Source organism: Candoia aspera, chromosome 15, assembly GCF_035149785.1.
Source record: "Candoia aspera isolate rCanAsp1 chromosome 15, rCanAsp1.hap2, whole genome shotgun sequence".
NCBI lineage: Eukaryota > Metazoa > Chordata > Lepidosauria > Squamata > Boidae > Candoia > Candoia aspera.
In genome coordinates, this window is record NC_086167.1 from 15,462,074 (window position 1) to 15,483,933 (window position 21,860).

The 21,860-nt window shown below is 46.0% G+C and overlaps 1 protein-coding gene across 1 annotated transcript in view; it reads left to right on the forward strand.

Moving 5' to 3' along the window:
* The window catches only part of KNTC1 (kinetochore associated 1), a 31,702-nt gene that overhangs the window by 8,505 nt on the left and 1,337 nt on the right, over window positions 1-21,860 (forward strand). Inside the window, exons 16-61 of the mRNA XM_063315958.1 lie at window positions 22-97; window positions 404-523; window positions 634-723; window positions 845-913; window positions 1,166-1,227; window positions 1,344-1,455; window positions 1,739-1,882; window positions 2,185-2,241; window positions 2,329-2,430; window positions 2,614-2,730; window positions 3,212-3,355; window positions 3,446-3,544; window positions 3,641-3,744; window positions 4,333-4,438; window positions 4,548-4,682; window positions 5,355-5,477; window positions 5,909-5,975; window positions 6,079-6,146; window positions 6,622-6,905; window positions 7,049-7,221; window positions 7,779-7,876; window positions 8,042-8,183; window positions 8,376-8,432; window positions 8,928-9,091; window positions 9,197-9,301; window positions 9,410-9,538; window positions 10,030-10,146; window positions 10,502-10,611; window positions 11,302-11,503; window positions 11,785-11,874; window positions 12,412-12,583; window positions 12,705-12,763; window positions 13,041-13,254; window positions 13,578-13,651; window positions 14,730-14,940; window positions 15,779-15,888; window positions 16,466-16,515; window positions 16,945-17,023; window positions 17,468-17,586; window positions 18,231-18,366; window positions 18,742-18,837; window positions 19,395-19,451; window positions 19,619-19,673; window positions 20,845-20,908; window positions 21,396-21,525; window positions 21,687-21,776. Of these exons, the coding sequence (XP_063172028.1) occupies window positions 22-97; window positions 404-523; window positions 634-723; window positions 845-913; window positions 1,166-1,227; window positions 1,344-1,455; window positions 1,739-1,882; window positions 2,185-2,241; window positions 2,329-2,430; window positions 2,614-2,730; window positions 3,212-3,355; window positions 3,446-3,544; window positions 3,641-3,744; window positions 4,333-4,438; window positions 4,548-4,682; window positions 5,355-5,477; window positions 5,909-5,975; window positions 6,079-6,146; window positions 6,622-6,905; window positions 7,049-7,221; window positions 7,779-7,876; window positions 8,042-8,183; window positions 8,376-8,432; window positions 8,928-9,091; window positions 9,197-9,301; window positions 9,410-9,538; window positions 10,030-10,146; window positions 10,502-10,611; window positions 11,302-11,503; window positions 11,785-11,874; window positions 12,412-12,583; window positions 12,705-12,763; window positions 13,041-13,254; window positions 13,578-13,651; window positions 14,730-14,940; window positions 15,779-15,888; window positions 16,466-16,515; window positions 16,945-17,023; window positions 17,468-17,586; window positions 18,231-18,366; window positions 18,742-18,837; window positions 19,395-19,451; window positions 19,619-19,673; window positions 20,845-20,908; window positions 21,396-21,525; window positions 21,687-21,776 (5,182 nt within the window). The remainder of the gene's footprint in view (window positions 1-21; window positions 98-403; window positions 524-633; window positions 724-844; window positions 914-1,165; window positions 1,228-1,343; window positions 1,456-1,738; window positions 1,883-2,184; window positions 2,242-2,328; window positions 2,431-2,613; window positions 2,731-3,211; window positions 3,356-3,445; window positions 3,545-3,640; window positions 3,745-4,332; window positions 4,439-4,547; window positions 4,683-5,354; window positions 5,478-5,908; window positions 5,976-6,078; window positions 6,147-6,621; window positions 6,906-7,048; window positions 7,222-7,778; window positions 7,877-8,041; window positions 8,184-8,375; window positions 8,433-8,927; window positions 9,092-9,196; window positions 9,302-9,409; window positions 9,539-10,029; window positions 10,147-10,501; window positions 10,612-11,301; window positions 11,504-11,784; window positions 11,875-12,411; window positions 12,584-12,704; window positions 12,764-13,040; window positions 13,255-13,577; window positions 13,652-14,729; window positions 14,941-15,778; window positions 15,889-16,465; window positions 16,516-16,944; window positions 17,024-17,467; window positions 17,587-18,230; window positions 18,367-18,741; window positions 18,838-19,394; window positions 19,452-19,618; window positions 19,674-20,844; window positions 20,909-21,395; window positions 21,526-21,686; window positions 21,777-21,860) is intronic.

A 21,860-nucleotide genomic window follows, 5' to 3' on the forward strand; every position in this document is an offset into this window, starting at 1 on the left:
TCACCGTATCTTCCTCCTCAGGCTAAGCCGCTTGCTGCACAAGCACCAGTTCCCTGTGGCCGAGAGTTTCGCTCTTCAGTTTGGACTGGAAGTTGAGGTAAAAGACTGCTAATAATTCCCTGTCACTTACTGCTGGGGAGGAAAGGGGGGGCAAGTGACGTCATGCATCTTGTGATATCACTGTGCAAGTTGTGCAACTTAGGTAATTTGCATCAACAGTGATGTCCTTATGGCAGGCAAGGGACATCAACACATAGATGGCGTAGAAAACAAATTAAATACTCCATTTAGAGGATGTTAGGCTAGCCCAGAGGTCCCTGCTGAACACTGCGGGGAAGGAATAGCTTGAAAGGACAAAGCAAGTGCTTTTTAATGTCCTGCGCGATTCTTTTAACAAATACAGCTTGTCTACAAAGTGAAAGCAAACACTATTTTGGAAAGGTTGGCTTCTGCTGGCAGTGAGGATCAATCAGCCTGGCTAGAACTTGTGCCTCAAGCTAAGGAAACCTTGAATAAAATAAAGGTAGCCATTTCCTACGTGCGTAGCAAATATAAATGTTTACTGTTTGGAAGGGGGGGACTGACTGACTGTACTGCCCTTTCAAAAATTGTTCTTCATTTCCTTCTCGATAGGATAACCAATTTGTGGTTGAGTACTGCATAAATACGCCTTGGCCCACATACGATACAGCTCAGGAAATGCTGGATTATGCTCGAATGAGGGTAGGTTTCGGTGGGTGCTTTCATGGAACCCAGGATCTCAGTTTTCAGTGTCTTTGAGATTTGGGGTGTGTTCCAGGCACCGAATAACAAACTGACGAAGCTTTGTCCATATCCACTTCAGATCCTAAAGAAAGAAGATGGGGCCATTACTCATCTCTTGAACGTGGATCCTGCCTCGCTCCTTACAGAGGTAAAAAGAACCCAACTTGCACAAATAATTATGATTGGGCTTTGGGGCTGGATCTGTTAGAAAGTTCGTCTCGGAGCAGGATCATAAATGTAGACGAGATAAAAGTACCGTACTCCAGTTCTCAAGATCTGTTCAGGCGTCGGGTTTTATTTCAGGAGCTGTCGCTGAACTTTCTGATGAGTGCTTGCTTCTGGCATGTTTATCGTTGAAGGAGTTTTCAGACCTCAAACCGATCTTTCTGCTTTTCCCTAGGTGCTGCAAACACAGGCAAAACTGACTTCATTTTATGGGGCTTTCGGGCCAGAGAAATACAGGTTGGCCGGTGGGGTCTCTGGGTGTGTCTGGGTGTAAATAACGGCTCCCTCTTAAGGTCTGGGTTTGCGCATCTCAGCACCACAGAACATTGACCACGGCACTTTCACTTCCCTAGCGGAATGGCTTGGTTTGAATTCCTCAACAATAAGAACCTCTTCGGCCACGTTCTGTTACAGCTCAAAAGAGGAAACCTCAGTTCTGCCCAGTATCTCTGGTTAAGGCATCAGGTAAATGGCTTTCCAGTGTATTTGTTCCATGCTGAAGTTAATGGCCATTAAATCATCTAAAACGTCTTCCATATTGGAGGTTGGTCGGTCTCAGGATTTTATAGAGGGTTTCTGTTTCTGCACCCATCCCTTCTCCCAATGGGCTTTTTGTGAGAACAGGACACTTAAGTCAGCAGCCCCCCCGTCTCACCCAGCCCAGCTTTTCCTGCCCACGTTTAAGCCGTTTGTGGCCACTCCAATTCTCAGTCTCTTGGTTGTGAGAACACCTCTCTTTCCCCTCCAGGCAGAGTTAGAAAGAAGCTTTAGTCTGGAAATGCTGGATGACCTGATTGACTCACTCCTTGTGACTCTTCCTCTTAAAGAGCTGTGTTTGTGGCTTAAGGAAATTGTCATTCCTTTCATAAGGCGGGTCCTACCTCAAGGACAGGTAAGATCCAACAGGCGATCAAGGAAAACCCTGAGGATGAACAGAGGGAAATGCGCACAGATTGTTCAAAAAAAATTGAATGTGGGCAAGTTTGCTGAAGACATGGTAGATTTTCTGTCCTCTCTGCTGTCTGTTAAGCAATGAGATGAAGATGTCCGTGGGTAGGATTCTTTCCCCCAAATCTGATGTTTTTCTGTGTAACTGAGTGGGCCAAGGCATGGAGAACTGAGACCTCAGGGATCTTGCTTCCAGGCACTGGATGTAAGATTAATACGTAGCCTAGCTTGGTACTTATTTTTCAGAAAAGAATAGCAAAGTGGTTGGAAGAACGTGCTCGAAGCCTCGAATTAACTGACAAGGTAAGCCCGTTTTAATTCCCCCAAGCCTTGAGATACAGCATTGCTTCGCCATCCAAAAGGTGACTAACGATTCGTTTTTCAAAACAGGCCAACTGGCCAGAAAACGGACTTGAAATGGCGCAGGTGCTTTTCACCAGCAAAGATGTAGGTGAGATTGGATTGACGTCTTTCTCCCACTGGGATTTTCTGGTACGTATCATAAAACCATATTGGGACGATGCCTAGAACCCTCCCCTCTTCAGTCGTTTGTTCCGCTGAATACGTTTTAATCTTGCTCTGTTGGGACAACCTCTAAACAGTTAAATTATAGACAAAGAGCCCAGGGAAAGCTTTGCCTCTCAAAAATGGCACTTTTGTGTATTTGTTTTTCAGAAGGACAGCAATGACAAGGAGATCCGTCGTCTTATGGAACTGGTTGGAGCGTTACGGAATTTGGTAGATCTCTACAGGAAATACAACTGCAGGCTAGCTCTCTGTGACTTTGAAAAGGTAGGAGGGGAAAAAAACCCCGACATCGAGCCTACATTTGTAGGAAGAGGGTCTGGGGGTGTCTGTAAAAGGGTTTCGCAGTTGGGGTGATAAGCAGGATCATGTTGCTGGGCTCAGGCTGAAGATTTTAACCTCTGTTGACCCTTAAAACTGTGCCCAGCCCACCAGCCTACCTCATGGATGGCTCTGGGGATAAAACAAGATAAATGTTTACGCTATCCCCAAATCCTTGAAATGAGAATGGGACACAAAAGCAGAGAACCAATTATAGCGATCTTTCTCAACCTGGGCCGCTTCAAGCTGTGTGGACGTCAACTCCCAGAATTCTGGGAATTGAAGTCCACACAGCTTGAAGCGGCCCAGGTTGAGAGACACCGAGTTGTGAAGCAGAATTGTGCTTGTGATCCTACCAAACGGATCCACTTGGTGCTGCTTATCTTGCTGCACATTATCATTCCTGGTCTATTTCCCCCTCCGCTAGGAAAACACAAACACAATAGTGTTCTATATGCTCGACAAAGTTCCAGCAGCAGAACTACTTCCGGCCGCTTTAGAGAAGTACATCGAACCGTACATGCGTCACCACAATCTGGAAAAAGATGAAATCCTCCTGCAGTACATAAAGGTACAGGCAAGCTCCTGATCCTGGTCGACTCTGTTGTTTCCTTTCCACTCCGAAACTAACTAGCCGATTTCTGAATCCTTCGCCACCCAGGACTTGCTGCGACGCTACTGCACGCAGTCTACGTCCATTTTCGACACGACGTGGGAAGCCAAAGCCATCGCCGTCTTGGGCTGCATGTCCAACGTAGAGGTGCGGAGTGAGGCAGGGGCCAAAGTATCATCTGGTCACTCGGAATGGCAGGATGGGAAATGCTCTAGCCCTGTAATGATCCGGTTTTCTTTCCAGCTGGTCTTCGAAGGGGTGCTGGCCGTAATGCGTAGCGCCGTGGTCCCCTGGAGCCCAGGTGTGGAAGAACTAGTTCGGCAATACCTGGGCATGGATCACGCCAAGTAAGAGAAGGATGGGCAAATCCCCTTAAGGGGCTGAAACAAATCAGGAGAAGGGCCTGCAGCCTTGAGAGGTCTTCCCTTCCAAGTCGGAAGAGAACCGTTTCCAAGTCATGCTATGAAACGGGTGTTTTAAACCTCCAACGATGCACCAGTTAATGAGAAAAGTGATTCTTCTCTGCAAAGGGGAGCCCCCTCACAGGACAAAAGATTATTAAACATGCAGCCCTGCCTACTCTAACATTCATGATTTGTGATTTCAGGGGATTTCTACTGACAGGCTTATGTTAACTGTGTTCGCTTCCTTCTTAGCTTGGAAGACCCAGGGATGCTAAAACAACAGTGTCCCACCGATGTTTCATTCTAGTAGCCTACAGACTCTCCTGGCCAATTGCGTCATTCTGTTAATTTTGGCTTATTGGACCGTGGGACAGCCAGTGGTCCTGCGTCATTTAAAACCCGTTGCAGGAGTTTTACCCCTCACATGTCAAGAAGGGCTGGGTCTGATGGGTGGCCAGACCTCATTGACGCTCAGATCGTAATTTCCGTGGCCCAAAGCAACCCTGTAAAAGGAGCTGTTCTTTCTTGCAGGGTGAAGCTCCTTGAAGAAGGTTACAGACTGATGGAAATGAAGAAGCTTTTGCGGAGCTATGGAATAAGAGACACCAACCTTCTGAATGATAAGACGATGATATTGGTAAGCCACGCCTGTGCCCCTTGGTAAAAGTTCAGAAACGTCCCATTTGTCTAAGCCAAGCCAAGGAATGAGGAAGGCACTACATTAACCTGATGCTTGGCTTTCCCAGATGCTGGTAAAGTACATCCTCAGACAGGACACGCCTTCTGCTCTGGAAGATGCTCTGAAAATAACAGAGGCATATATGTTACCCACTGCAGAGGTCTACGTTTGGAAGATTGCCGATCTTATTGACAAAGGAAAGGTGTGGATTGAGTCCAAAAAGGCTTGTGGGCTTAATGTCAAAGCACTGAGTTCAAATGCAGTAAGCAGAGAAAATGCATGTTTTTTCAAATCATGTTGGGCACTGGGTGCTCTACAGCAATGCATGGTATTAACAACGCTCAGCTCAAGGGGAAAGAGGTACTCTTTCTCTAGGCCCATGCAGGGTACAAAGCCACAACTTGCTTCATCGCTTGTCAAATAAGCCACACAACACAGGCACAAACTGACCACAGAATGGTTCAGCAGAAAGTCCCTACATCTTCAGAGAGGGTGTGGAAAGAGCTACCACCACCACTGTAGAGTTCTGGTTGCTTTGACAGCTGTCGGCAGCCCAGGCTCTAAAACACTCAGGTCCAAGTGGAGAAGTGGAAGGAGAAACCTCAAGAGATGTTGAGGAGATGTTGGTGCTCCTGGGTCAGATGGGTCATTTGTGGCCTAGTATGAGAGTATGCTGTCCTGGGGGTGAGGTTGCACAAGCAACGTTCCATGGACCCAACTTCAGCCACCCTTATCCTGCTTCTGAACCAAGAGCAGCAGAAATATTCCTTTTGAGATGAAGTCACTCAGCGGTAGAAGCAGTAGTTCGAGAATTAATATTCATCAAACGTCTGTGACGTTATGGCTGGAAGTAATCCTGGGATGTGCTTTGCAGGGGGAAGATGTCATCGATCTACTGAAGTCTCTGTCTCTCTCTGAAGCCGTGGAAATTGCTGAGAGAACCTTGATTTGGGGGAAAATTGCTTTGGAGAACGAAACAGACGACGGTGAAGAACAGGTCATCTCCATGGGGGTGGGAAAATCCCACTGATAGCACCACAATTACTCTTATAGCTGTGACCAATACAGAGCTGAAGCTGGGGTGGGGAGCTTTATTAAGGTCAAGGGCCACATTTCTAAAGGCTTCATCATCTGCCAGAGTCGGCGCATACACGGGGGGTAACACCAGACTGTGCTCGCAAAGAGGGTGAGGTCTTGCATCAAAGCCCAACTTTGATGGGAAAACATTAAATTCTGACCCAAAGCAGTGGTCAAACAATCTTCTCTCCATTATTAGTGTGGCAAAACGCAGATTACGTTTACTCAAGTTTATTTTGCTGAAAACAGTTGTGTTGTTGGCCTTTTTTTTTTTTTTTTTTGTGCAGAGGGTAAAGGAATCATTCTTCTGTCTTTCTCTCCTTATGTTGCCTCAATTTGTATCGCCAGCAGAAGATGCACCTGCAGGTAAAAAAGGCTCTGGTAGAAATTCTCAAATTCCTGCTTGGTTGCCAGAAAGGTAAATGTTGCATGATTTATATTTTTCTTTTTCTTTTTAAAAGCAATTCAGTAATCTTTCTTATTTATCCTGTCCCCTGCTTTTTTCTCTCTTTTTTGGACAGAAAATCCTTTGCAGAAAGAAGAGTATGAGAAAGATTTAAAAACATTTAAAGTTCTTGTAACTCTGCAGGTAAGAATAATGTGGCATTGGAAACGTCTTGCAAGCAGCTTTCTGCTGCAGTCTAGGTTGACAGAAATGCAATGACTCAGTCTAATTACGGATGGGACTCTTTATAGCTGTGCATTAAAACAAGCCATTCATTTCCTGGGGGTAGAGAATTAGAGGAGGGGGCTGCTGTTCAGAAGACTTGATCAGGGCTAAGATAAGAGACCTTCTTGGATGTAGAGAATTTCAAGCTTTGCAAAAGCATTTCCCTGAATTCTTGGAGAGTTACTGCTATCAGGAGAGAGTACTGGATCTGGTTGCCTAATAGCGTGAGCTCCTGCGGCCCACATTTTCCAGATGGGTATCTGAACTGACATTTAATCGCCTATGCCTGTTGAAAGTTGGAAAAATGTCCATCTCCTATGCTAATGATGGTTGTGAAGGTTGACTTTGTCCAATTTTCATGCTTCCGCCGTTTTCTTTTGTCTGTTCTCTTTAGGAGAACTTTGGTATCTGCATTTCAGTCAGAGATTATTGCGATCCCTCAGTACTTGCTCAGCTCCTTGAAGACAGCATTCAAGCCTATGAAAAAACGAGGAGACGTACAAATCAGCAAGAGGGGGAGACCAAGCCGGGAGATCCCAGCGTAAAGCAAGAGCTGACTCAGATTCGACTTTACAGATTGGCTTTCCTTCTGCAAAAGACAGAAGCTGAAATGGGGAGAGAGTTGGCCCTTCGAGCATTGGAGAACGGAAAGGTTGAGGAGGCACTACAAATATGCAGGTGAAGGAAAAAAACATTTGTGTAACAGTCTGTTTCTTGATAAGTATCAATAAGTCTGGAAGTTTGCTTATTGTTAATCATCCTGACGATGCACCTAGGATTTCCTTTGCTCAACTCCTTCCTTTTTTCCCAATTCCGTTAAGCTACTTTTATGAATACCACCATAACGAAGAGGCAGGACAACTGTTGTTCCTAGTGTCTCAAAAGCTTTGTCATATGTTGGGGTCCAACATTCCTATGGTTGTGCCAGGAGGAGTCAATCTGCCAGATACAATCAACAAGATGGCCTGCCAAGCAGCTACACTCTGCAGTCCTGGTAAGTAATTAGAAATACCTTCGCTTGTTACGTTCCGGAAAAGAAAAAAAAATCCTGTCTAAATAATGACATCACAGTTAACATGCTTAAATGTTGATGGCTTTTCCCCCTTAACCTTAATCAAAGGACCAACGTGGGGATAATGCACATTAAAATATATTTGGTCTCAAAAATAAAGCCACTCTAGGGAAGCGTATTGAATACAACTTGGTGATAAAGCTTTTTCTAAATCCCATTTTGTTTATCCCAGTGTGCTTGGATAACTTTCCTCATTTGGTAGGATTAAAAGCATAATTCAGTAGCCAAATCCCCAATAGCAAAATCTTGGTCTGTTTTGGGACCCAGATGTCCCTTGGTTTTTAGCCATATAAATCTACATGGATACTTGTGGGTTTTCTGGATCTGCTTTTGCTGAGAACATTTTAACTTAGCACATATTGGCTCAATGTCTCCTAAAATTATATTTGCATCGGGATAAAATTTAACCCATTGCTGTTGGGTGACAACAGCAAGTTTTCCTTGTCAGAAAATACATTCCTCTTTTCTCTTCTTCACAGATCTTTTTCTAGATATATTGGAGTTTTGTAAATACACTTCATTTGCCCATGAAACTTATGCAAAATGTCAAATGGAAGACTTTGGATTTATACCAAAGGTAACACAACCAGTTTTGTTGTATTCACCAAGAAGCTTCTCTCGGGAGTTGTGCCTTAAAGGATTTCAACTTCATACTTTGGAATAAAAAAGGAAAGTGGCGTCTTGTAGCATTGGTCTCTTCTTAGGTACCCCTGACCCAAAAGGGATGTTCTCCTCTGTTTAGGCAACCTATCTTGGCACCGATAAAGATCCTTACGCAGAATGGACGTTTGAGGAGTTTTTTACTGAAGATGGGGCAGTTCTGGACCCACCCGCTGTGCTTCCTTTTGTGTACAAAATTGCGTCTTCCCTTGTGCCTCCGGCAGGTAGCTTCAACCTTCTCTCCACCTTTCCTTCAAGTTTCACGCCCTTGACGCCTTGGCTAAGCCTGTTTAAACTATCATTAGTTTGACCTTAATTGTCAAGCACCTCACACCCAGATGATGCCGACCAGTGTTGTAAAATGTCCTCCATAGATGAGGCATTGGATTACAAGTTGCACTTCTCCTGTCTTGCAGAATGGAAAGTTTATCCTCTGGAATCTACCAGCTTGGCATATTGTCCATTCGAACAAGGTATTTCAGGACCATGGGATTGTGTAGATTGAGCTGTCTAGTGCAACCCACTCCGCCCCAAACTGATTAAAGTTTACTGGGAGTCTTAATTAGTCCTTGACTCGCACAGCTGGCTCCAAAGGAGGTGATATGGATGGGATCCTTTCCTCTTTTACTTCTTCCACTGTCAAATTACGGCTCATTTTCTAAAGGTCCATTAGCACCCAAAGAGCTCTCGTCTACAACATGGGATATCATTCTTTCCAGAAATATAAAACCAATATTCCTGGGGTCTGTGGCTCCTAGTGCAGTTACATCTCCTCCTCTACCACAGTCTTGATTTCCTGACCACATACTGGGTCACTGGAGGCTGGAGTCTGGCCACTGACTGCTGAAGATTTCTTTTGGTGGGTTGTTTCCGCTGGTTGTCAACCTCCAGATGCAAACAGTCCAGCACAAACCAACCCTTTAGTGTTATAACACTGTTCCTTTTTCTTTTTTTTTTCCTTGCTGCAGGAAGGAACCGTTGCTGTTTATGCAAGAACGCGATCTCCGGCCTGCTGAACAGCCTCCAGGAATGTAGCCAGTACGAGCTGGCTCTAGGGCTGGTCTCCTCCTCTTTCGGGTCCCTGTTTCAGCACATGATTTCCAACAACGTGGATGTCACTCTGAGTAAAAAGGTTTGGGCCTGCTGGGGAAGGACAGTCCCAAAGGGAGCAGGGCTGGGCATGGGATGAACGTTGCCTTCAGAGCAACAACAGCGTTCCGCCTTCCGTGCCCATCAGCTGTATGACCAGAAGATGTTAGAGGAGGCTCGAGGGTTCCTCCTGGCAGTGGTGCAGAATTCGACATCAGCGATCCAGAGCATTGTGACAGCTCTGTTGCACAAGGTGAGCCTGCGCAACGTGCCCAACTGGGAGCAAGCGAGCAAAGAGTTCAGCGGGATCGTTTCGTCCTTTGGAAACATGCCTCTTTTTGAACTGGATTTGCTTGCACAGGTGTTCAACGGTCACCAAGTGGATCACAACCTGGCCTTCGGCTACTGCACCCTCTTACCCAAAGCAGTTATATTTGGAAAACTCTGGGACATCATCAACCAAACATCGCAGAACTACAAGAAGATCCTGGTAAGTCATGAAGCCTTTTGTTCCCAAAACCACAGAGCTGCTGGCCTCTGGGTTGAGGCACGTCAGCATTTCTCAGGGCCTGCCGTCCAATGCTGATCTGGAAGCCCACGGGTGCCATTTCCCTGTAATTTTTTTTTTTTAATCTGTTCAATCGTGTCCGATTCTCGGAGACTGCCTGGACAAGTCCCTGCAGTTTTCTTGGCAAGTTTTTTTTCAGAAGGGGTTTGCCATTGCCTCCTTCCTAGGGCTGAGAGGGAGCGACTGGCCCAAGGTCACCCAGCTGGCTTCGTGCCTAGGCGGGACTAGAACTCACAGTCTCCCAGTTCCTGGACTGATGCCTTAACCCAGTGTTTCCCAACCTTGGCGACTTTAAGACGGGTGGACTTCAAGTCCCAGAATTCTGGGAGTTGAAGTCCACCCATCTTAAAGTCGCCAAGGTTGAGAACACTGCCTTAACCACTACACCAAACTGGCTCTCTCCCCCTAAATAGGCCGTTGCTCTTGTGGGATCACAGTTAGCTCTTCACTACGGAGACACCCAGGAAAAGAAGGGATTTGGGGACTTAGTCACCGACGCCGAATGGGGCATGAAGCTGGGAAAGCTTGGGGTGAGTCCCTTTTTCTTAAATATTCAAGTTTGGAATAAAAGGTTGGTGAATGTGTCATTTCAGTCATTCACATCCACCCTAGGATTTTGCAGAAACTGCTTTACCTACACATTGTTATCATACTAAAAAAAAAAAGCCTGTTCTGCTGCTCCATTCATCTGTATTGTCAGTTACACCAAAGAAACAGGAGAGGGCAAGACGCGCGTACGGTAAAAATCTGTTCACGGTTAATCACTGCCTCCAGAATTGTAGCTGGAGACCTGAAATTATGGGTCAGAATGCAGAACGGCGTTGTCATTAAGGTATTTTTGCTGAACACGGGCAACGTTGAAAGGGGCATTTTGTTTGCCCGTAGATCTCTTTCCAGAATATATTCAGGATGCCCTCAGTAAGGAAGAAAGAGCTTCTCAGGACATTGGTTCAACACCCTAATGCAGATACCAACCTCATCCTGCAATACTGCAGGTAAGGAACCAAAATCCACAGTTGCAAAAAAGAAAAATGCCCTTTCCTTCTGTACGCAGAGGATGAGTGCCAGGTTGGAAGCCGTGCACCCCGTTTGAATTTGGTGCTTCCTCCCTGCCATGCAGCTTGACTGCGGCGCGGCAGCGGAGGGGGGCGAGGGGGGATGAACCGGCTAGCTGAGTAATGCCAGCAGCCGTGTGATAAGAGAGATGGACTGTTCAAGGCCCCCATGTTTGTACCATCTGAGAAAGAAGCAAGGGGGAACGATGGAGGAGGCCCAGTGGAATTTTACAGACTTTGCTGCTTGCATGCTGTGGGAGGAGATATTTTTTTAAACTGCTGAATTGCGTGCGAAAGGCCAGTTGTGACTTCGCCTCTGAACTAGATGCTGATTCTCAACTTAAACCATATTCCTATTCCTATGACTTGTGGTTAAGTTGGATTTAGGGGAATACAGAACTGGGCTCGTCACAATGAGGCATTCAAGCCAGATTCAAACAGTCAAGAAAAAACTGTGCTTAAATGTGGCACATTTCCTGCCCTTTATTGTACACAGAAATAATTGTGTTTAACTGAATCACTGACTCAATTAGGGAAGTTTGGACTTCCTTTGCCATCTTTCTTTCTGTCTGTCTGTCTGTCTTTCTTCTTGAAAACTCCTTTCTCCTTTTGGCTTATTCTGCTTTTCAGAACTTTCCTTTTGGAGACAGATGCCGCCCTGCAGCTCTATATCAAAAAGCATCTCCAGAACGCCAGTTGCGGGAAAGGAGAATTGGCACAGGATGCCGGGAAGCAGCCTCACGTTTTGGTGGTGGCCAGCGCCATAGAAACCATTCCACTTCTTAGCAGCACCACGGACTTGGTGACGAGCCTCAGTGCGATGCTACACAAAGTAATGTATTTTGCGTGGCAGAAAAGAGCAATGTCGGTTTTATTAAGCCGGGGTTTCAATTTCCAAACCCTAGCTATGCGAATACAATTGGTGATAAAGGCCAGCAGAGGGAAGGGCAGGAGATAATTGTGCTTGAAGATGGCGTTGCTGAGCGGGCAGGATGTGGGATCCCCTAACCACAGCTAAGGGACGAGCTGCATCCCTTTGAAAGAAGCTTTATAATCAGGAAATTAGTGGTCGTTCTACTTTGGTTTCTCCCTTGCTTTTGGTTGGCGAAACAGGTTGATCCATATGACTATGAAGCCATTGAAGGTCTTCTGACAGTGATCGAAAGAGCTGGAGGGCCGGCCACAGGCCTCCCACTGAACTGGGTAAGAGAAGGGTGGTTTCAGCTGGGCATTTTGTAAAGGACACCCACCTTTCAGCTCATTCAGTTTGAAGACAACCTCTAAAACCCACCAAGACATTTATCGGTAGAGTCAGGAAGATGACCTTGATGGAAAGATGCAGGAACCATTACCTAGGCAGAAGGGGTCTGAAGCCTTTCTGAAGTCCCGAACGAGAGAACGTTTGGGAGAGGCTCGGGTGGACACATCCACTCAACTGTAAGGAGCACAGTCAGGCTTGCAAGTGTCTGTTATTATAGCCAATCTCGATAAAGTGGAGTTCTGGTCTTTCTTTGGAGTTGGTTTCCTGGCCTGGTCTACCTAGTGGGGCTGCCAATATCTGAAAACCACGTTTTGTCCCAGGAATGTTGGTCTGCGTGCTCCATTAGAAAACTATGCTGCACAGACGTTGACTGTAAAATTATTCAGCAGTCCGCGTCTGAGACTGAACGTGTAGGTGCAGCTTTTAAAAAGTCACCCCCAGGGAAGAAACTAGCGTTCTGTTTTGTCTGTCTGTCCCAGGCCACCACGCTCCTAAAACACTTGAAATCCTATAAAAGGGTTTCTCCTCCTGGCGATCTGGAGCAACAGTACGCCTTCGATCAGGCCGCTTGTCTGTCACCAGCTGCTCAAACTCGGCTGCCTTTCCATTTGATCTTCTTTAGAACTTCACAGTGCTTCTGGAAGATTATCTGTGAGTGCGCATTGATAAAAAGCATCTATAAAGGGACTTCTTAAACATTTCTTCATGTGGGAGAGCTGCATTTTGAGCGTTAACTTGTTCCCCAAATCACGGCTGGCTCTTTTTTTCACAGCTGCAGAAATCAACGAGGAATCGTTCCCAAAGCTGCTTTTGATATGCAAAGTCATGAAGGTAACAAGGTCTATGCCTTTGTTCTTCTTTTAAGTCACTGAATTAGCAAACACAAAAGCTGAAATGAAAGGGCGGAGGAACATGCTTGTGATCCCACGCCCCTTCAGTGGGCACTTAGCAGGAAAACCCTGCTCTGGCTCAGTCCTTTCCGGCTGAGGCTGGTGCTTAAGCCCGTCGCTGAATGAAGTTTCTGAAGAAGGATGCAGCTGATCGATGCGGTCAGTCTGCGGCAAATCCTGCACGATGCCAGTGCGCTGCTCTGTTTACTTTTGACAAGGTTTCCCTGGATATCCTCCATGTGTCTGCAGCTAACCGCATCTTCCAAGAGCAGCTGAAGCCAAGGCTCTTGGCAAGAAGTAATGGGCAATTGTGGCCGGCTGACGAGAAAACCGAGAAAACCCTGCAGGTTGTTCAGACTTACTTGCTGTCGATCGCTAACCCAGAATGGGCCACTGCGCTCGCCCACAAAATAGCTCAAGAGCTTCCAACAGGTTGGTGGCTCCTCTCTAACAGGGATGCTGGTTTAAGGGCCATGGCTTCCCCTTTACTGAATAACCCACCGTTGGCCAGATTCCCTTGGCAGACTAAGCCAAAACAAAATCCCCCCTTTTCTTTTTGGCTTTGCATGAGGTCCACCCTCTTAACTATGTATCCTTATGAAGCCAACTATTATTCATAGCAGATCTCCAGGGTCTTGCAGCTTCTGTCTTTCGCATTGTCTGGTGGCCTGTCTCCCTGGAGAGGCTGGGAATTGAAACCCGTGCAGGAGGGCTATGGATTGTGGATGTGACTCTTTCCCCCTCTTGACCTCCAGGGCCCACCAAGGTCCAGATGTTGAAAATATGCCTCAACTTAGCAGAAAAATGGCTGAAGAATACAACAGTAACGGTACTGAGCCCCGCATCGCAAGCCCTTTATGTACATTTAGAGAACAGCTTTGAGTTGCGCGCACACATATGTAATGCAAACTGCTAGCTATCCAGGTTCTGCTCTGTTGGGGTGAAGAAACAGAACGTGGGAATGGGGCACTAGGAATCCTGGCAGACTTGGGTTTTCTTACCTGGGGACAATTGTGAAGTTAGCGTCCTCTCCTGTGGATGGCTTTGGATGTTTAGCTGCTTCAAGTGCACACAGACTTTGCCGCTGAGACTTTGCTGCACTCCCCTGCTCACGCGTACACACACACCCCTCCACCATCAGCCGCTTGCGGGGTTATGGAGTGAGTCTCCACCAGACACAGCCACCCACTTGTTGCCATCCTCTTTTGCAATGATGTCATTATGCAGTTCATGTTTAGGCAGTTTGCCAGTTCCTGTTCGATCATAAAACACACCTCATTCATTAGATTCCATCCAGTACTTAGGAGGCGCCACCAGTATCTTCTTCCAGACACAAAGGATGAGGAAAAAAGGATAAACAAGTACAGGCCTATAGTTTTAAACCACAGGTAGTCCTCGACTTATGACTGTTTGTTTAACAATGGTCCAAAGTTACAACGGCCTCGGAATGGGTGCTTTACGGCCTGTAAAGCACTTCCAAGTGTCACAAAATGTTGCATCCCCTGTCACATGATCATGCTTTGGGTGCTTGGCAACCAGGTCACATTTATGACCAGTTGCAGCATGCCATGGTCACACAGTCGCATTTTGCAACTTTTTTGCCATTTTCTGGCAAAAAACGCCCATTGGGGAAGCTGGATTCGATTAACCACCGCCATAAAAATGGCCGTAAAATCAGCTCTGGTCACGTGGCTATAGTTTTAAACCATTCCAGTGTCTCATGGCTAATGAGGAAGACCATTCAGAGAATACAGCTGGTCCCTCCTGAGCTGGATGGGCTGTCTCACCTCTTTCCCTGAAAGGCTGAGAAAAGTGGGTGCTGGGATGCAAGGGTGAACGTTGGCATGGCGGAGATGCAGTCCCAATTGCAGAGGTGTGCAAATGAACGTTCTACCTTCTGCTCCAAGGATGACTCTCGTGCGAAGGCCCAGGTCCATCTCAAGAAGCTGCACCTGCAGCACCAGAAGTCGGCCACAGAAGCTGTCCTGGCAGCCCAGAAACTGAACTCAGAGGACCATCAGAAGCTCCTTGGCAAACCTGCCAACCTGATCATCCTGCTCTATCAGCACAGCAGCATCGTTGAAAGAATCCAGAATCCTGCAGGGAGAGATTACCCAGGTAGCTCATGCTCTGCCCCCTCAGCAGGAACTAACTTCAAATAGTTGGGAATGCAGGACCCGGCACTCTCCCCGGACCAGAGGAAAAGTAAACTTAACTCATGGGCAGTGTTCCACCAGAGCGTAATTAGGAAGACAGTCCAGCAAGTCTTGAGCTAAGCCTCCAGGGGGTAAAAAGCAAGCAAAAGCTGAGCTCCAGGCAGCAGAGAGGTAGAAATCTAGGAGATCGGTTGGGCAGCTGGCATTACGTGGGCCCAAGATGCAGATGCTGTTGTCAGCAAGCAGCTGTGTATCTTGGCCAGAGCTGCCCCGCCCCAGTTCGGATGGCCTTCGTGAAACCTGATCTGACGGCAAGGTTGTCCAGCTGTGCAGGGCTACTCTCAAGTAGGCCTTTATTCCTGGAGCGTCCTCCTATATAGGTTGATCTTTCTGTTCCTTTCTGCCTCCTGAAGCTTACTGTGGTGCTGCCCCTGTTGGGCTGGGTGGCACTGATACATCTGGAGCAGCATCTAGGGTAGAGGGTGCTGCGGGATCGGCATCTGATTCTGCCCTGGTTCCTCTGCTAGGCCTCGTGGTGTGCAGACAGAGTAGCTGGGTTCACCTTGGGACTCCTCTGCTCTTGCTAAATGGTCTTCTTGAAGCCTCCAAGTCAGTGCTCTTTGGCAGCATTTCTCAACCTCTGCAACTTTAAGATGTGTGGACTTCAGCTCCCAGAATTCCCCAGCCAGCCTGCTGTATGGAAATGTGGATAGAAAATCAAATGCGGGGTATGGGAAGGGAGTAGAAGTGGACAAAGTAAGATTTTGTCCTTTAAAAAAACCTTCTTTTTCTCTGGGTAGATATCCATGCTGCTGCTAAAGAAATAGCTCAACTTAACAACTTGGATCTGAAGAAAATCTGGGATATGCTCTTGGAGAGATGGCTGTGTCCAGATGTCCTCCCGGCAGATGTGAGTTCATCCTCCTCTTTATCGCTAGCCGGGTGTTCCGAGGTGGAACCCAGGGCAGTTCCATCTTGCCTTCAGGCTTAGGAGCTGCTGCACGACCTCTTTGCTTTGCCAGGCTTGAAGGAGTGCCCGTCACCACATCCAGGCAAATTTCAGGAGGCACCTGCTAGCTCATTTCCAGACTAGCACATTTTATTAAAAGGCATCAGCTTTCATGCTGTAGCTCACACCCAGGCAGAAAACTATGCTTTTAATCTTCCTAATAGCAAAAGTTACTTGAAAGCATTAAATACTGAACATCGATAAAACAGCGAAAGCCAATGAATAAATATGCAAACGGCATTCTAAAATGGATCAAAGCTTCTACCCCAGGAGGCTTAATTAGAAAAATGTGTACAAATGCTTAAGGGGAGGGTCTTGGCTTGCCATAGAAAAGGCAGAGTCATTTGGCCCTCTTTCTTGCAATCACCTTCCCATTAACAACTTCCAAGGAAGAACAACCTTCACTTAATTGCCTTTGTTAACAGAATTCAGCTTCCCCAAAATCAGAGTTTTCTGCTTTTCTTTTGCTTTTTCAAAGGCGGCTTCCAAGGATTCCAAAAACATTCCAGAAGATGAAGACTTGAAGCGGTAAGGCTGGTGTAAAGCAGTGCGTGTGTGTTTCTTTCAACAGTGCAAGGAAATTGTTAGCACTGAGAGTGCAGGTTCCCGGTGTCTTTTGGAACACCGTATGGCAAATAAAATACACCGTTGTTTTACCAGGTACAGCAGGGTGGGAAAAAAGATTTTGGCAGTCTCCAAACCATGGGGTTGAAAATAATTGTAATTCTGTGTCTGTATCTTTTTTTAAAACCTGATTTGAAATCACAGGATCGCATGTATCAGTGTAGGATGAGGAAAAAGGAAGGATTCTGTTGATCAGAGTTTAGCTAGACAAGGCTTCTGGGTTTACTCCAAAGTTACAGTCCTGAGGGAGGGGGGAGGCAGTTAGCGGAAACAACCATCATCAAGACAACAGGTGGTTTGCTGAAAAAGAAAATGCTGATTTTGTTCCTGCAGGATCATATACCTTCTTCGACCTTACCCAGTAGATAACCAGTTAAGGATTCTCTATGAATGTGCAGTATCTGTGACATCTGTAAGTTCCTACACGATAATTAATTAACCCTTTGAAATAGTATTTGCTGCGTGAGTGTCCAAAGTTCAGAAGGGAATTCTAATAGTGAATCTACCGAGTGTGATCTATGGAGTGTGATGCAAGCCGACTTACGAATAACATTTAAAACCGTGCGTACAATTTAAAATTCAGAGGGTCACAAAAAATAGCAAAAAAAAAAAAAATTTAAATTCTGGACAGTTTATGTTATACCTAGCAGAATGTTCTTCCCCGCCATAATATTTAGTACAATTAAAACTCCCTCTAGTCACAAAGGGCACCGCACATAACCTGCAATTTGAGAAGCATAAGTCCCAAGTCAATCTGCTGTTTCTCCCTACAAAGACCCACCCCATTAAATGACAGGCTGAATAAGGAATTGGCTTAAAAAAACTCAAAAAGACATGTTCTTCCTCCCTGCTGCAGCCCATAGGGGTCAACCAGCTGACCTTCGCTCACAGGAGCCGAGCTCTTCAGTGTCTGCTCTTCCTGGCGGATTCCGCTGCTGTTGAATCGCTCTTCAAAAAGCCCATCAAGAAAGTGAGGTGAGGTGTCAGGGGAGGGGCTGGCTAGGTACCTAACTAACTGTAGGCGCAAACTCTAAGTTAGGCTTAGAACCTAAATAACTGAGTTCAGTAGACTATATTGAAAGAAATTATGGTTCAGTGCAAAGTGTAAATCTAGTTATTGTTGGTGCCCATTCCGGAAAGCGCAGTTTCCCCATCCTATTTTTGCCTCCAGCTGTTCCCCCAGGTAGTTCAGTTCAGTTCAGTTCAGGGATGAATGTTGTATCATCTTTACCTTCCTAACAACTCAGTTTGGGAATTAATGGCTGGCCTAAGGCTGCTCAATAGAGTTGAACCTGAGTCTCTTGGATGAAGCTGCGCTGGTTGGCTGCTGGGCCAACTGGATCCCACTCATGGAATATAATTTTAATGTTTTAATGGATTTTAGGAGGCGTCCTTTGATCCAGTATCAGGGAGGGCCAATTACTCCTGCAGGCTACCCATTGCAAATTCTGGCCTTACCTAGCTCAGTTCAACTAGTACCATTGTGTAGACACTCGTAACCTTTCCCTGCTGATTCTGTCTTTCATCTCTGCAGAAATCAAAATAGGCATCCATTTGACATTAACCAGCTAAGATATACATACTGACATACAACGTTCTGTTTTTCTGCTTCTTAACAGGAACTTTATGAAATGCTTTGTTTACCTCGCAGAGCTGGAAATTCTGAACATTCCTTACACCTATGAATCCTTTGATAGGACACCGAAGGAAGGCATGATTAAAGGGCTGTGGAAAAACCACAGTCATGAACCCAAGGTGACACTGCTGGGGCAGGGGAAACGGTGAGATGGGACAACTATGTAGAATACGTATTCAGTCTGTGCTTTGCCACAGTCTTGGCACACCCTGTCACACAGGCGGGACCCGCACGAGAAGCCGGCTTTCGGCAACGTCACATCTGTGAGTTAATTAGCACAAATTTTGTTTTCAGATTCCCAGCACCATCCATGGCAGATCAGAAACAGAGATGTATTGTTCTGACATAGAAGTCAAAGATTAGCCTTAGAACAATTAAGCCACACACTCTAGTTTACCGATTATCGATGAACAGAAAAGAGAATCTCAAAAGTTAGACATGTTTCTCTTAGGAGATAATTTGGTATTCTTCCCCCCCCCCCAATCCATTTTCAGGCAGTAAAACTGGTGGCCGAGCTTTGCTGGGAGTACAGCGTGCACGACCCCGTGCTCTGGAATGGTTTGCTGCAGAAGCTAATGTGCTTCAAAATGGTAAGGCCCTTTGTTTTTTTCCCATGGGAAGGATTATTAAGCAGCAACACATACTGAGTACTCGGCTGTGCTGCAGAATGAGAAAAACTGTCTCTGCCTGTGCAGGTTTTTAGCTGCATTTGCTTAAATGTGGTATGTATAAGAAGATGGGCAGAGGTGTACTTTCTTTAAGAAAAAGATTATTTACGTAGTCTTGTCACCTGCTTAGCTATGAACAGTCAACGATGATCAGCTTTCTCTCTTGTAACTATTAGCTAGTTATTGTACGACCCTTCTGACATTAAGAACAGCTGCCTAATACTGTTTTCCTTTTCTTTCCTGGTCCTCTTTTCTTTTTGCATTGTATAATTTTAGACTAAGCTTATTAGCACCATCTTCTTTTACTGATTGTAAGTTAAGTAGATCTGCATATAGGCTTGTTGTAACCAAAACTTGACTTGCTTAATGACTCCTCCCCCCCGGCCCCCACCAAGCAGCCCAAACACTATGCAACGGGGGAAATATGTCTTTGTGTTCAATAAGATGCCATTCACATATTTTAATCTATCATGTTTCAGGTCCACTATTTGAGGAAAGTTTTAGTGGAGACTTCTGGCATTTATTCCTTATGGCCGGTGCGTAAATTTCTACCATGCCAAACACAGGTGCTTTCTAATTAATCTCTTCTTTTAATGAAATAATCGTAAATTCACCAACCAGAAAGGGGTTGGCAAGTTTCACAATTCACTGATTTGTTAAGTTTGTTCTCTGGCATTTTAAGATGCATTTCAACTTTCCACAGATTCCAAATTACAGCCGAGCCTGGCAGAGCGTCATTCTGGCTCCACTTCTTTCAGGTGAGCTTCGTTGTTTTGGTCTTTTCATTATGGGCAATCATTCTTGGGGGTGGCTCGCACCCTAGAGTCCCTCCCACCAGCTTGGAATTCTATAGCCTCTTGGATTTTATATTTATTTATTGCATTTTATAATAATTGTAATGTGTCTGATTTTTATGAGATTTTAACGTTTATGATAGTAGTTTGATTTTATTGTAAACCGCCCAGAGTCCCTCTTTTGGGGGAGATGGGCAGTAATTAGATTTGAATAATAAATAAATAAATATTCATGCCACGAGCCATCGTATGGAAAACTATGCTGTAGAAGAATTGATGGTACAAATTCAGAATCCCACGAAATGTGAGTTCCATACAAGACATTAATTCATGGATGCCAAATGTGTCTGCAAAATATCTATAGAAGTCTCGGATGCCAAGAGGTTGACTGTTGATATTTTTGGCCGATCTCCCTGGGCTAAAGGCCAAGAGGTGTTTCTGCACAATATGGAACAGGCTTCTGCAGGAAACTAGCTAGTCCCAACATTTCTGGCTTCCAGGAGCAATTCCAAACAGTTTTGTTTAATTATTTGGGAGAAAGCCACAGGAATCCTTCAGGAGCTCCCATTAAGTTGTTGGTTTTAATGTCTGCATCATAATTATGATAATCATGCCATGGGTGTGTCTGTTCGTGTTTCTATTCACCGCCCATGATTGCAGGAACATAGCGACCCTTTAAGCACTTTGCCTGATGCAATTCTTGGCTGAAACTGACTGACAGGGCATTCAAAACAAAAAGATTCCATCTGTAGCGAACAGTTGGTTTTAAAAGCCAAGAAGATGTGACCATAGACCAGTGCTGTGCAGTGCATGCTGGCTGGGGAATTCTGGGAGTTGAAGTCCTCACACCTTAAAGTCGCCATGGTTGAGAAACTGCCATGGGCCCTGGACCAAGAGGCTGGACAGGGAATTGGATCAACTCTGGAAGGGGAGTGCAGGATATCAAAAGAAGCAACAGCCCCTCTGTCCCGAGCAGAGATATCGGCAGGCGAGCAGCTAAAAGCGACTGCTGTTTCCATGCGTTGGCTTCCGGATTTTCGGGAGGGCTTTGATCAGCCACTGGGGAAAGTGGTCTTAGAGTGGAGTTATTTCTCACCCTGCAGCAATCTTTTCCCTTTATGCCTTTTTTTTAAAGCTTTAGGTCTGCCGGATCTCGACCAACTGGAAGCCTGTTACGGGACTTTCAAGACGCTACTGATGTAAGCAGAGGAACATTCGGGGTGTTGGGGAAACAGGAAGATGTAAAGCGTATGTAGTAGTTGAAAATGGGGAGAGAGACTTGATGTGCAAGGATGAGGTGGCGGAATGGACAGTTTTACTTGTTATTTTTTACCGCGCTCTTGCATAAAGAACTAGTACATGTAACATGGGAGTATCAGTCCCTTTCCTGCACTCCCCCGTGTCAGAAACCGTCCATCAGTAATACAAAGTGAATTGTTCTTGGTCAGCTGACTCTACCTGCCAAGAGTTGTTAAAGTATGGGAGCATTTTTTTAAAAAAGCTAATTTCACCGCCTCCTTGCAGTCCGTTTTGTGACTTCCATTGGCTACCTGTGGAAAATGGTTATGACAAAGCAAAACCGGCAGGAACTTAAACGGGTTTTATGCTTATAAATCTAGATCTCTGGCTAGCTGATTATCCCGTGGCAAGACTGTAGCTAATGTGACCATTTTCTGCCTCCAAAAGGTGTCCCGTCCTGGCGGATCTGGACTTAATTGGGATCGCAAAGCGGTACACCCAGTTAGGCCTGGCGGCTTTGGCCTTGGGATGCCTTTTGCTGATTCCGCAGCCGGAGAAAAGAGCCCGGCAGATTCAGGCGAGTGCAGGCGCACGCCTTCCCCAGCTAGCACCTCTCCTGCTGCGCAGCGATCACGATTCCCAGACTCTTGATCCTCTAACGTTGTGAGATTCCACGAACGTTTCTGTAACGTGACACAATTTCATAGGAAGAGAACTGACCCTGTTTTCCCACTCCAGGGCTTTCTGTCCTCGTCCGAACTTGAGCTGGTGCTGCGGCAGACGGAAGAGCACCTGAGCCTGGGAGAGGCTGCTGGTGTTGCTTCGCAGGTGGGATTCCTGCCTCAAATTCAGGCTGAATGCGACCCGGCAAGGCTGACTCACTCACCTTGCCGCTGCTGTTGCTTGAGTAAC